The sequence below is a fragment of the Protomyctophum bolini genome (genome assembly GCF_963924005.1).
Source record: "Protomyctophum bolini genome assembly, chromosome: 18".
Taxonomy (NCBI): Eukaryota; Metazoa; Chordata; class Actinopteri; order Myctophiformes; family Myctophidae; genus Protomyctophum; species Protomyctophum bolini.
Genome location: NC_137879.1, coordinates 8,007,780 through 8,023,098, shown reverse-complemented (window position 1 = coordinate 8,023,098; position 15,319 = coordinate 8,007,780). Strand labels below are relative to the sequence as shown.

The 15,319-nt window shown below is 47.1% G+C and overlaps 1 protein-coding gene across 5 annotated transcripts in view; it reads left to right on the top strand.

Annotated features, from left to right (window-relative positions):
• Positions 1-15,319, top strand: part of LOC308333354 (receptor-type tyrosine-protein phosphatase epsilon-like) — a 119,038-nt gene that overhangs the window by 68,860 nt on the left and 34,859 nt on the right. For 3 of the 5 annotated variants that reach the window (XR_013965792.1, XM_080789710.1, XM_080789711.1), the window contains exons 2-4: positions 10,939-11,016; positions 13,095-13,191; positions 14,786-14,859. Coding sequence is in view for 4 of the 5 variants with exons in the window: in XM_080789710.1 (XP_080645836.1) it covers positions 10,944-11,016; positions 13,095-13,191; positions 14,786-14,859 (244 nt within the window). In the remaining variant the exon portion in view is untranslated. Of the gene's footprint in view, positions 1-10,938; positions 11,017-13,094; positions 13,192-14,418; positions 14,542-14,785; positions 14,860-15,319 lie in introns of those variants that run through there. The other 2 variants (XM_080789713.1, XM_080789712.1) reach the window with 1 other exon arrangement.

Below are 15,319 nucleotides of genomic sequence, written 5' to 3'. Positions count from 1 at the left end.
TCAGAAAACTGTCAGTATTTAGAAGGCATTTTGTAGAATCGTCCTCAGGTCTAAATGGGTTATGGGACGTCTCCGCCCCCCCCCCTTATACAGTAATGGTACAGTAACGGCAGCAGAGCAGCAGATGGGCCCTGCGGCTCCACTCTCTCCTTGTCAAGCCTGTGAATGAATGTAGTTCACACTGTCCTTTAAATAGAGCTGTAACCCAGCCCAGGTCTGCAGCGCGCTGTACCGCCACTCTCCTCCACACAGGGAGGGAGGGGAGGGGGGGAGAGACCCAATGCTGGGAGGACCGATGACCCTGGAGTGTGTCACTGTTGTGCAGCCTAACACACACGTACAGCACCACTCACTTCAGACGGGTCTGATTTGTCTTCAAACGGTGACTATACGTACATCAGTGGTGGGAAAAAGTAAAGTACAAAGGTATCGACGTCAAAATGTACTTAAAGTACCAAAAGTAGTAATTAAGTATTCATTATGCAGAGTGGCTCAGGGGTAGAGTGGCCGGATGGTAACCGCAAGGTTTCCAGTTCGAACCCCCAGACTTAGTGTCGAAGTGTCCTTGAGCAAGACACTGACTGAACCCCCAATTGCTCCCCGATGTGCTCCCGTTGGTGCCTTGCTTGGTTTCCGATAAAGGCTCTATATAAATGCACCATATAACATTTTAGTACTAGAGTAAAGTACTTCCCAAGTTCCCAAGTTACTTAATGTACTTCCCACCAGTGGTGACATGCATGGCCCCTAACGGGTGTTACTTGTGAGTCTTCCAGACGATGCTTGTTGTGGCCTGGAGGATAAACAGTCCCACGGCTGGGAGGAGCGCCTGCCCTGCACCTACAACACTATAGTGCTCATCCACCGAGCATTGACTTGTTTTTCCATTCCCGAATTAACCGGCAGCTGATTTATCTGAAGCGACAGAGAGAGCCGCGGCGTCCAGACAAACCACACACATTTCTACAGGACAGAAAGACGTTGGGAAGAAACACAATACCATGTCTTTTTTTTCTCCAAAAGATGTATAAGCCAGACCAATTTGTACTTTGTTTTGCGTGGCGGTGTCGCACTTTGAAAATATATAGCCAAGCTATACGGAGGCTTACGAAATGTCGCATCCGTGACACGTCCTGAGCTTGTAGCTATTTCCGACACGCAACACCCTGGAGCACGGGAGCACAAATTGGGCTTTAGTCTAAGCCTGTCCCCCCCCCCCTTAAGGATGTGGCTCTGGAGGCTAATTGTCGAGTCAGAGGCGAGACAATAGCGGAGACGAGCAGGGAGTGTCATCATGTCACTCTGTAGTGGTTTTATTTAAACACAGCTGAGAGGGAGAGAAAGAGAGAGAGGGAGAGAGAGAGAGAGAGAGAGAGGGAGACTGAGAGAGAGAGATAGGGAGGGAGGGTTTCACAATAAAACGGTTCCACGGGGACATACGTCTCATCAGCTGAAACAATGAAGCTGTCAGAAACAGAAACAATCCGTATACGTCTCTAAGCTCTTGGTTTTCAAGCTGCGACAGACAAAGTGTGACAGTGAGCAAACACACACACATCCACTCGGGCCACGCTGTTTGATGATTGGAGCCGGGGAATGAGAACTGTCGAATGCTTGCTCTGAAATGGCTTTTGTATTATTGAGCCGTTTCGCTCCCTGTGTGTAATGTGAGAGACTGAGGATTATGTATATGCATGTGCATGCGTGTGTTTGTGTTGAGTGGGAATACATAATGCATATAATGCATGCGTACTTGTTTTTCTTCTCTCCACATACAGTACCAGCTCAGTGGCCTTGTGGTTAGAGATTCGGAAGTCGGGGGTTCGATTCCCCCGGCCCGGGTCACACCAAAAAGACTATAGAAATGGGACCCAATGCCTCCCTGCTTGGCACTCTGCGTCAAGGGTTGGTCTGGGGGGAAAGTCCCTGCGACATAATAGCGACTATAGCGTCATGTCCAGGGTGTGTATACTACATTACGGCTGGGGTATGTACTTTGTAGCCTATACATCAAATGTGCATTAAGCCACCTCACGCTGCAGAAACAGGAGATAGGCTCTCGCCCTATAGGCTCACATGGCTCGGTAAAGCTTTACTCACTTATACATTTCCACACATGTGCAGACTGGGGTTCGGTTACTCCACAGGCCGGGCGGGCGCTCCAATTATCACAGTTGGCTGCGTCCGCGGGTAGGAAGCCGGCAGGGCGGTCCAATCTCTGTCGCCGCAGGTTCTGTTCAGCAAGGAGCAGAACTGGGAGGGATTACAGATACAGTATAGGCCTACGTTTTGCTCCTCACAGGGAAACTCCTCACTGTCTGGGGGAAAAGAAGCGGCTGGTGACTTCATGTGTTCAATGGAAAACACCCATGGTTGTCTACACTACAATAGAGGGTATGTGCGTGACATCATCATCAAACCCGGAAGTTATGCAAGAACGCCTACTGAGTGGCAAAAAACTACTTTCTGGCCTCGACAGCCCATTCATTCAAACAGAGAAGTCCTTTCTGGTTGCATTAAACAACGTTAAACAATGTTAAACTCACTTTGCATGTTGCTTTGCCACTCGATGTGCCATTCACTTTAAGCATGCGCATACCCTCTATACACCCTCCCCAAAACTCGACAGTATAGGGTTGGCAGTGACCAGGGATTTCAAATCGTCTTTGTCGGGTGAAAACCTCACGTTTTTCCAAAAACTGTTACTTTTCAGGGCAAAATAGATAGATCGACAAGCTAAAAAAAAGTGTTTCGAGTTTGTGGATCTGCCACTTTTGTTGCTAGAATATGGAGATAAGAGATTTCTGCCCAACGGTAAAATGGGAGTCGTGACTATAGTTTGCATGGAGAGAAAATGGAAAAGAAGCATTTTAAACATTTAGTTGTGTTGCAGTGTGCGTGCATGCAAGTCACACACACACACACACACCATGCTGAGTTGGGTGAAGAAAGCAGGTATTTAGAGACATCAGAGCAGCAGCAGGGACTCACCAGATGTACGGCTGCACCTGTTCCCTGTGGGTGACAAACTGTTATCATCACACAGTGGTGGATTATTGTAGAGTTGTGTTGAAAGTATAACTTTGTCACTTCCATGGCTTTCCGTGCTTTGTCAGATATGCCTCTCTTTTTTTTGGAACCATATGGTGTTACTGTTCACAGTTTTTACTTAAGCAGAACGCCTGATGTATTCAAATGTTATGCACAGCCGGGACATGTATTTGTCTTTACTTATACTCTTAGGTTACCTCAGGCTGCTTTTTGTGGTTGATTATGATAAATCAGTTGTTCTCAAACTTTGTTGTCATGTTAAGGACCCCCTAAGAGACCCCTAGTCTGGTGGTCCCTCAGAGACCCCTGGTCTGGTGGTCCCTCAGAGACCCCTGGTCTAGTGGTGGTCCCCCAGACCCCACTTTCAGAACCACTGTGGTAAATGACGCCGCAGTTGCTTGTTTTGGCTACAGATTGCGGCTTTTAGTCTCTGGAGACTATAATTCTCTTTTCCCTCTCGCTATACCACAGTTAGTGTCTACTAGGGAACGCACCACATCCTTGACTCTGCCAATACTGTGGCTCTTATTGTCACGTTGACCCCGCCGGCCTTCATGGTAGACAGAGAACACACTATAATATGCTTGAGGTAACTGGGAGGACATGCATGCATAGACTGACTGACTGACTGACTGGACCGGGACAATACCCTTCCCCAAGGCGTGTGCCAAATGTCTTCCATCAGGGAATGAGCACCGGCCTTGGAGCTTTGCTTCCGCGTCGATGACATCTCCCATGACCCATTTCCACCCATAGCTGATGGCAGGTGACTGCATGGCTTCAGTGACTGACCGCTGAGTGACCGCTGTGTGACGGCTGCGGCATGGAGGAAGGACAATGGACAAGACGAGACAACACGCAACAACGCTCCGAGCTGTTTGACCACATTCTGACCCAAGAAAAGAGTGACTATATGAATGGTTTATGCACTTAAAATGACCTCTCAGTCATGCTATAGTGTTAAGCCCCATGGTGAGAGAGAGAGAGAGAAAAGGCCGGATATCCGTAGGGATAGAAAGCGAGAGTATTTATAGTCATGAGAGGGATATTCCCCACGGTGAGGCGCGAGGGGCTTTGGGGGGACAAGGAGGAGGATGTGACTGCGTGAAGGATGGAGGCAGGGTGGAGATCGGAGGGGCGTTTTTTTAGAAAGGGCAACGATGATGATGACGATGGGACACTGAGCTCCGGGACGTTCTCCCCCAACCCGGGACAACAAACCAACAAGCAAACAAAGCCATAGGTATACACTATACACACACACAAAGGACACAGCATCCCGTGTCACGGAAAGTCCCTGACATTATACCGTCTGTGCGTTCCCACTTCGCAAATAACCTCGAGCCAGTGCACTCACTCTGACTTTTGTACATGCACGGACGCACGCACGCGTGCACACACACACACACACACACACACACACACACACACACACACACACACAAACCCAACACATCGCTAAAAGAAACACGGCTGTTCTGCTCTGCTCCCAGCCCAGTGACATTTACACAAGCAAAGGTATACTGAGGGGATTTGGTCCTTGAAGAGGAGGAGGGGAGGTGCGAGAAGGGGAGGCTTTGGGGAGGCTGCTGCGCCTCCGCCTCCGCCTCCGCCTCCTCCTCCTCATTAGAATTCTCTCTCTTCTCTCCCCCACGTGGAGTCTTGGCACGTCAGGCTTTATTAATGGCTCCAGGAGTGACTATTGACCCAGACCTTCTGCTGCATCTCAGCCTGTGTTACTGCAGGCTGCAGTACAGAGTCCCACGCAGGCAGGCTGCAGCCTGTAGGGTCCCTGTGTGTAATGCAGCTCTCCCTCCCTCCCTCCCTACACACATTCCTTTGCTGCAGTCATTCTTTTCAATTCAAGGGACCCACAGTGTGATGTGCATTAGGCCACGGATCCCCTGCTGCACCCCACATTTGGTACAGTACCAAACCTTTGATCTCCATGCCACACAGTGCCAATGTAAGGACACTGTGGTGTCCAAGACGGTGCCACCATGCCACAGTGCAGTGTAAGGACACTGTGGTGCCACCACGCCACACAGTGCCAGTGTAAGGACACTGTGGTGCCACCATGCCAGTGTAAGGACACTGTGGTGCCACCACGCCACACAGTGCCAGTGTAAGGACACTGTGGTGCCACCACGCCACACAGTGCCAGTGTAAGGACACTGTGGTGCCACCATGCCACACAGTGCCAGTGTAAGGACACTGTGGTGCCACCATGCCACACAGTGCCAGTGTAAGGACATTGCGTCAGCCTCCCAGCCTCCTCTCATCCATGCACAGTGTCTTCATTGACTAAAGTGTCGGCCTGGGGATTCTTATATCACTGCAGCTGCAAGGCCACAGAATAAAAAATGGAAGAAAAAAAAACGAAAACACACAACCTCAGTGTCACTTTAACCCCTTAAGTGCTATATTATAGTGTTACGTGAAAATAGCTTATTATATATCTACCGTATAAGTTCCCTAATGCTATTTCTTTGACAACGAGGACGAATCACTGGAGGTGGACTGGAAAATGTTTAGACCTTTTTACACTCAAGTTCATTTAACACAGAGGATTGTACACTGCGCACGCACGCACCTGCAGCCTTGCAGAGACTCTATAGTGCTAAGTCTGCTATTCTTCAGCACAGGGTGTGTGTGTGTGTGTGTGTGTGTGTGTGTGTGTGTGTGTGTGTGTGTAGCTGCAGTGCTCAGTGTTATACTCGTGAATGCAAATTGCCTGTTCGTTCATTCATTTATTGTATTTATTTATTTATTTAAACCCAACAAGGCCTATTTGTGTTGAGAAATATCACAGGCTTATTTAAGAGGAAACGAAGCCATGGGCGCTGCTTAGATCAATGCATGGGAGAAGCCCCTCTCTGAATGCTCAAACAGTGGAATCGATGGGAGAGAGACCCCCACCCCCATCTCTCTCTCTCTCTCTCTCTCTCGTTTCCCCTTCCCTTTGACTCTTTTCTAGCTGGAGTGAATGAGAGAACGATTGCGTTCATCCACCTGAGACTGTTGACGTGTGTGTGTGTGTGTGTGTGTGTGTGTGTGTGTGTGTGTGTGTGTGTGTGTGTGTGTGTGTGTGTGTGTGTGTGTGTGTGTGTGTGTGTGCATGCATCGAGGTGTCATGAGCCCCCACATGTGCGCCCACACGTTTTATCTGCTCACACATGTGCATCTTGTGTGTTGGTGTGCGCCCACCCGCCTACCTACCCACCCATGCAATTACGTTCACACACATGCACACACATGTTAATATGTGTGCATGACATGTGTGCCTGCATGCCTACAAATATAGATGGTGTGAGTGTGTATGCATATGAGTGTGTGCTCGACGCCCGTCAATACATGGACAGCGTGTGTGTGTGTGTGTGTGTGTGTGTGTGTGTACACACATACATTATGCGTGCGTGTGTGGGCCTGGAGTGTGTGCATGTCCACCCAATGCCTGCATATGTGCGTCTGTGTACATGTGGATATATTTTGGTGTGTGTGTGTGTGTGTGTGTGTATGTGCGTGCATACAGTACCAGCGTACACAGTACATGTGCTGGGGGTTGGTTGGTGTCATCAGAGAGAGAGAGAGAGAGAGAGAGAGAAACGTGATGTCATTGATCTGTCCTATCTACTGTTGGATCCGTGTCAGATAGTCATTACAGACCATATCTGCTCTTCCCGTGTGTGTGTGTGTGTGTGTGTGTGTTTGTGTGTGTGTGTGTGTGTGTGTGTGTGTGTGTGTGTGTGTGTGTGTTACTATACCTATGAGGGCCACATATAGCCACAAGTATAGTTCAAGTCAAGAGACTTCACCATTTAAATGAATGGAATTTGTTCCCCAGTGTTGGTGTCCAAGTGTCCCTGAGCAACACTCTGAACCCCTAATTGCTCCCCATGAGCAGGTTGGTGCCTTGCACGTTAGAACATTATTCTAAAGTTAAAGGGACACTTAACACCCTTTTTGCAAAATAATATATGTTAATGACGTTTAGAAGCTTTAGAAGACTTTCCTGGGGGTCTTTATGTGTGTAATATGTGGTTTTAGATATTTTAGATTGTAGCAGTGAGCCTGTTGTCTCTGATGTCATGGACACTGGGCTCACTTCCTTCCTGGACTACATGTTGTCTCAGTAAGACAGCTCTCCCCCCTATCCACAAGGAGGAGCAGTGCACCAAAGAATTATGGGAATTGTAGTCCAGGAAGGTAGTGAGACCAGTGTCCATGACATCAGAGACAACAGGCTCACTGCTACAATCTAAAATATCTAAAACCACATATTACACACATAAATACCCCCAGGAAAGTGATCTAAAGCTTCTAAACGTCATGAACATATATTTTTTTGCAAAAAGGGTGAAGTGTCCCTTTAATTTTACAGTTAGGAGAACAGCTGCTCAGTGTTGTGAGTGAGCTTTGCTTCTGTAAACCTATCGATGTGACAATAAAGCTGATGTTTATAGCTTGTAGATCTACACTTTCTCAAGACACGTTGGCTGCTTTCAAGCACTAAGACCCTCAGCATAGTATATATGGTTAATATCAGATAATTAGAGTGAAAACGGATGATGTGCATGCAGCGCCCTTTTGAGCTTGTAGATTGGCTATTTATCGGCATGCCCCGCCAACGTATAAAATAGGGCTTAACCCATTCTGAACGGGAACCCATTTTGGTGTCTGCATCATGTTATGCTTTAGCTATTGAAAAATAGCAGATCTACAAGCTCATAGCGCGCCACCGAGTGGCGCGCTACGAGCTTGTAGGTCTGCTATTTTTGAAAAATCGAAGAGCGACTGACATTTTTAGAATCTGATCTCGGGTCAGAATGGGTTAATCAGACCAGTGTGTGTCCAGTGGAAACCTCGTATGAATCTGGTCTCAGGTCAGAATGGGTTAAGCGTAGGATTGTTGATAAAAAGCTCTGTTATCAACAAATGAGCAGCGGCGGCTTCACGAGGTCAGCGAGGGACACACGCTTCTTCACTACTTACTGTAGAGAGAGATGCCTGGATGCTGTGTAGGAGGATATTGATATTAACCCATTCTGACCTGAGATCAGATTCTAGAAAATGTCTTCTATGTCAGTCGCTCTTCGATTTATCAAAAATAGCAGACCTATACAAGCTCGTAGCGCGCCACTCGGTGGCGCGCTATGAGCTTGTAGATCTGCTGTTTTTCATAACATAGTGCTAACACCAAAATGGGTTCCCGTTCAGAATGGGTTAATGTTGTTTGTAATCCGCCTGTAATCCTATTGGGAATATGCATTGTTTTTTTCCTACCTTTGCACCACAACTAGACTAGATGAAAAAGCCACAGAATCCCCAGCAGACAGGATGGATTTGATCCTTTTTTGTGAGGAGGGAGAGAGAGAGAGAGAGAGAGCACAGATATTTTCTTCTCAATGGAGCCTGGTGGATGTGGAGGCAAGGTCTTTGTTGTTGAGAGTATTCTGCCATCTTGTGGCCGTTGGGGAACATTACAGTGTGATGATGATGTTTGACATGAGACCAAAATAATACAGTGGTTCTGTTTGTTTTGTATTGTCAAGGATTAATTCTGAGAGTATACCAAGGGTCCATTTGGTTTATTTTTAGATGTCAATCAACAGTGAATATGTGAAGGAATATATGCACAGACTATCAACAGTGAATATTATGAATTAATGTATGTTTGAATACCGGTATGTGTTCTATGTTGGGATTTGTGTCAAAAGTGTCAAAGTTCTACATTGTATGTCCTAGTAGTCCAGTATTGGATCGGAACCCAATTTGTATGGGTATGCGGTTAAATATATGACACGTTGTAATGTTGTAGATCTGCTATTTTCACTTTTAAATAGTGCAGGTTAATGCATACTGCATTTGGGGTCTGAGAGAGACACCGTAACTAATCGTTTATACTAGGTCACACAAGCTGAAAAAGTGTGGTAACCGAGTGGGGGAACCCCTACGGTGAGTGAGCCAAAGTCCATGCGGGAGACAGACAGACAGACAGACAGCAGTCTAAACAACAGCGAAGTCAGTAATATGAACTGCAGGGTGTTAAAGTTGGGCTTTAACCCAGGGGGGGGGGTTCCAGCTTGGTTGTGTGTGTGTCAGTGTGTGTGTATGGTGGATGTGTGTCACCATATGCTCATTGCTCTCATCAGGAAATGGGAAGTGTATACACCCTGGCAGTGGGGGGTGGAGGAGCAGAGGACAGCCGTGTCATGGTGACGGTGCCTCACTGGAAGTCACAGCAGCACCACGTCATTGTGTGTGTGTGTGTGTGTGTGTGTTTGTGTGTGTGTGTGTGTGTGTGTGTGTGTGTGTGTGTGTGTGTGTGTGTGTGTGTGCGCTGCACTGGGCACGGTGCTCGCTGTTCGTTTCCACTGCTCCTGCTCGCACCGAGCCACATCCACCCTATTTTTGGGGCATGACACTAAGGGCCGATTCATACTCCTATTTTACCGCTGTTTCGGCGCTCTAGTGCCGAAATGATTTTGGCTCGTCAGAAATTTTCAGTAGCACCGAAGAGAAGACTTTAGGACGGTACACGCCCCCCCCCCCGAACCTCAAATGATGTCACATTGTAGGCTCTACAGCACCGAACCAACTTTTATTCGGCTCTAAAATAGGAGTATGAATTGGCCCTAATAGGCCCCAAAACGTCAAAATGGCAGTTCTCTACATATTACTCCAGTTTTGGCTTCACTGCACTGGCTTCCGGGTTGTTTTTAGGATTGATTTTGAAATTATTTTACTTGTTTATAAAGCTCTCAATGGTCTCGCACCTTCCTACCTACATGACTGCCTGCCTAAATATGTCCCAAACCGCCCCCTAAGGTCTTCCACTGCTGGCCTGCTCGCTTTGCCTAAAGAAATGGCAACAAAAAAATACGGGGAAGCAGCTTTTTGCTTCTACAGGCCGACAGCGTGGAACAAACTCCCACTGTACCTTCGACAGGCAGCCTCTGTAGACATTTTTAAAGCACAGCTTTAACCCACTTCTACACCCTTGCTTTTAATTGATCTTTGAATTTTTAGTTATTCATGTCCTCACTGTATTGCATTACTGCTCTTGTTTTTTAATGTTTATGCCTTGCTTTTCTTTTCTTTTCTTTTTTTCTCCAATGCTCTGTAAAGCACTTTGAGCTGCATTTCATGTCATGAAAGGTGATATACAAATAAAGTTTTATTTTTATGATTATCACAAAGGGGCACAACAGCTCACATTGCGACGTGTTGTGAGCTTGTAGATTGGCTTTCAGAGTTAAAACACTTAGCCTAGGGCTCCACTTTCGTCACCTCTAAACCCCTTATCCTTAAACTTCTTTGCCTTTTTTGAAAAACATTTTTGAATAGTTCAACTAGCCAATCTACATTGACACGTTGTGAGCTTGTAGACCGGCCATTTTAACGTGCAAAATAGAAGGGGAAAAAAAGGCAAAGAAGTTCATATAAGGGGTTTCGCGGTGACGAACATGGAGCCCATAGGGTGTGTGTGTGTGTGTGGTTTTAGAGTTAACTCTGAGATACTTTATCTCTGAGAGTGCAAGATCCACTGTGGATCTCTTGCAGGCAATCTTCACCTCCGTCACACCTCCTTGAAAACCCCCTATATAGTTCTCATCATAACAACACGCGGTCAAAATGTGATTGCTGCCCCGCTATACGTTTTGCGCCGACAGAGCACATTCTCCGGGCGCGGAAAATAAAGAAACAACGCCTCAGATCCCGTCAGTGGCCTTTTGTGTGGCCTGAAAACAAGTGCGCCAATCATCCAATTTCCATGTGTTTCGCTTGAATGTTCACATTGTAACAGCGTCGTCTGGGTGGTATATAATCTAATATCCCTCTTCGTTCTGTGTTTTTTTCTCTCTCTCTCTCTCTCTCTCCCCGCAGTCACAATGGTCCCAGTTTTGTTTTTGGTGGCAACCACGATAACATCGAATTACTCCGCCAATGGAAACCACACCAGAGGTAAGAAACAGTGGTGATTCAGCTGAAAGCATGTGAGGCTGAGCAACGACACACTGAACAACATGCAAACAACAGCACAATCCAAATGGCACCCGCTGCAGTCAACAGTCCCTCTCTCTCTCTCTCTCCCTCCCCCTCCCTCCCCAAGATATGATTATTGTTTGTCGGCTGCATGCTTGATAATGGCCTCTCCTCCAGACTTGTTATTTACTAGAACGGCGATGAAGCCTCGGCAAACCCTGGACGGTAATTTACAGCTTATTGTGGCCTATAAACACGGCTTAAAGCGCTTGGCTGCCGAGAGGCCCGTCGAACGAGGCTCCCCGCTCGCTTGGAGCCCTCTCATTTTCCCCTAAGACTTATTGCCGGGTTGAAACGAGCGTTGGCCCCCCTATAGATGCTTATCTCTCTGCAGACAAAATACCAGCCGGAGCCTGATATTAAATCAGGGAACCCTGGTGTTGCTGCCGTGCCCAGCCGTGGCCGCACGTAATTCAACGTCGCGCTCATGCTGGACTTCGACACAAAGCGTGTGTGTAAACACAAGCATATACACAGATAAATCCACCCTTACGGGTCAAATTTTTACACTTTTGGAGATGAATGAACACTGATTAGATAATCTTATAGTAAGTAGTAAGTATCCTTGGGAAACAACCGTCTTAAGTACTGCATGTCTCGGGGACTTTTACCCCCAATCCGACGCGTGATAATCACACACAGCAGTGCTTCTCAAAGAGGAGTCCGGGGTATTTGTACCGCTTTTTTCCACTTCGGTGGTGTTTGATTTACGGAGTCCAATGGACCCTCTGGGTTCTGTTAAAGGGGTCCAGAAGCACACTCACACACACGTCTAGTACTGTAGCTCTGGGAGTGTTTACGAATGGAACCAAACGCACCCGGTTCATTTGATTCCATTCGTGCTCTCTTGGAGTTTTCTGTATAGGCGCCTGGTTTGATTTGATTTATTGTTATTAAAAGAAAAACACATGTTACGGTACATGCTTCACACAGAAATGAGTAATGTCAATGATTAGAAAGAAAACACAATGAAGTTAAGTTTATTTATATTGTGGCCCACACAAAATATTGCAACATACATGTAGAACTAACATCGCAACAATAAATAAAACACTCTAAAAGTCTAAAACAAAACAAAAACAGCTGTACATGGCGTGCATAAAATAAGATGAACAAGTGACCGTGCTATTCTTCAGCATTTTCTAAATGCCAGAATTTGACCTTTTTTTTCTTGAAAAGATGAGTGCTATTTATCGTCTGTAGTAACAAAGTTCCTGTTTGCTGCTCCGCCATTATGTAAAAGAGCATTTTTAATAGTTTATAGGTGTTCTACCGTGTTACGCTATGTACTGTAGTATACCGTCCAGTAACCATCCGAGGAAGTGTATCTGATATGCCGGAGGAGGGGCTGGAGGCAGCCAGAATGTAGACTTCAGTTCAAATAGCCTTTTTCATGTGATTAAGGTTTGTGTGGTTATTGTGTTGAGGTGATAATGACCACTGGCCATTGGAGTTTTTAAGTAATTCATATCCCTTTTGGATTATTGGTTAAGATATATTTGCTTTCCACTCAGGAGACGCGGGTTCGATTCCCGGGTGTTACACATAAACACACAAGCATGTCCACAAGCGTGTGGGAGGGAATAATCATGGCATGTCTGCACGTGCTATGTGCGTGTGGGAGGGAATAATCATGGTATACTGTACCCTCAAAAAAACACACCACTGTATTCAGTCAGTTACACAAACCCATATCTCTCACCACTGTATACAGTCACATGGACCCATATCTCACAGTACAGCCTTGGCCCCTGGGTCGCCCGGCCATGGCCGCGTCCCGGCATAGCTCTTTTCCTGTCCCCTGGTTGGACCGTACGCTGCTACCTGACCCTGGCCTTGTGCCTCATGCCCTGTCGTTCCTTCCCCTGGTTGGACCGTACGCTGCTACCTGACCCTGGCCTTGTGCCTCATGCCCTGTCGTTCCTTCCCCTGGTTGGACCGTACGCTGCTACCTGACCCTGGCCTTGTGCCTCATGCCCTGTCGTTCCTTCCTCCAGAAGACGCCCGCTCGTCCAACCCCCACATCCTGCCCACGGTGCTGGTGCTCTCCTTGCTGCTCCTCTTCATCGCGCTGCTGGCCTGGTACTTCCTCAGGTAAGACCCCCACAGGCCTGGTACTTCCTCAGGTAAGACCCCCCCCAACCCCGCACAACATTCGGTGAGCTAAAGCAGTGATTCCCAACCTGTGTGCCGCGGCACTTTAGTGTCCAGGTGTGCCGCCTGATTTGACAGAAAGTAAAACTAAGTCACTAACCCTTCCCCGAAAACAATAATATAGCTACTGGGCTGCAGGCTTCCTATTGTTGTGTCGTTGTTGTTGTCACACATCTAAACATTAGACGTGCGGTAACGACGGAACGACCCTCGGCCATTGAAATGTTAATGCTAAAGAGATGCATCCAGAAGACGCTACATTTCGCTCCCACCAGAAAGACTGGAGCGCGCAGAGCGCATTATGCACTTTAGCTGCTAAAGGCCAGTCTGCAACCAATGCAACACCTTGCAACCATTATCCCCACTGGCAGTTGCAAGGAGTTACATCGGTGTGTGGAGGACTGGCCTAGTTTTGTTAGTACTATAGTTGCGTTGGACAGTGGACATTGGCACCAAGCAACAAACTATAATTATGAAGATACGGTTTTAAAAGTCATTCACTCATGTGGAGGCAGACCTTTTATGCCGAGTTACGGCTCTCATGTGCCGAAAATATGCGATTCTACTGTACATGCTCACAACGGGGTATTTCCACAACGCGTTGTGAGCTTGCTGATCGGCTATTGTCAGAAACTTAAGTTGAACTCTGGCTTTAGATTAACCCATTCTGAACGGGAACCCCTTTTGGTGTCCGCATCATGTCATGCTTTAGCTATTGAAAAATAGCAGACCTACAAGCTCATAGCGCGCCACCGAGTGGCGCGCTACGAGCTTGTAGGTCTGCTATTTTTGAAAAATCGAAGAACGACTGACATTTTTAGAATCTGATCTCAGGTCAGAATGGGCTAATCAGACCAGTGTGTGTCCAGTGGAAACCTCGTATGAATCTGATCTCAGGTCAGAATGGGTTAAAACACTCACCCACTCCGCCTCACCCTCGCCCTGCACCTCACCTATGGACCATAGCTGACTGGCAGAGTGCCAGGAGGGGGGCGGAGCCTGGCTCATGACAATAAAATGCTTCCTCCTTTAGTCATGGAGGGCGGCGACCGTTCAGGAAGCCCTGCTCGCTAAACTCGTGCTGCTTTGCTCTTAACTGAAAGTGCAGGCAGTCGAGGCAAGGCAGAGACAGGCAGGCACACACACACACACCCACCCACACACACAACACACACACCCCCACAGCAAAGCCAGAGTGGAGAGGCAAATTCTGTAACATATTGGGACTTGCGTAGGACGTGTTCTACTACTTCAGCTAATGCGAAAGAGCAGCTTCTCAAGCTTCAGATGGTAAGAGAGATTAACTGCTTTGAGTATTGATTGAAAAAAAACCATTGAACTTCACGTTTGGAGGTGGAAAAGTTTTTTTTGGGGGGGGGGGTGGTTGGGATTTAGCATTGTTAGATATACAGTATAGCCCGGGAAAATGTATTGTTTCAGTGTGTAATGTTAACGTTTGTTTGTTTTTGTAAAGGTTATTATCATCACATGTTCTCTCTGTGTTCACAATCATCTCCTCTCTCTCCCCCGGCAGGTTAAGAAACCAGAGGAAAGCTGTTGTCACAACAGTCGACAAGAAGATACCCAATGGCATCCTGGAAGAACAAGGTAACACTTGTGATTAGTTATGAAACGGAGACAGAGACAGACAGAGACAGAGACAGAGGCTGGCGGGCAGGCAGGCAGGCAAAGAGACATGGCTGAAAAGAGTGAGACAGAGTCAGGCTGTCATCATGACATGCAGCTTTGACAAGTATACGAAACATGCAGAAAGAAACGGACGTGCAAACAGTCAGGTGGGGAGAGAAGAGAAGACAGAGTATATAATGTGGTATCTGTGGTTTTTAGTCACTCACTAACAGGATTTCCCACCAGTGTCTTTTTAGCGGTATTGACTTCCTGGGGATAATAGAGTTAGGCTGACAACATAAACTATAATAGCTTTGTTTCAGTGGCTATAACATATCACATCACGTCCAATACACTTTGGCGGTACTGTACGTTTCATAGTTCTTTGAAACTCAACTCTCACAAAGTGGTGTGTGTCTCCTTGAGGGGCTTCCAGGGG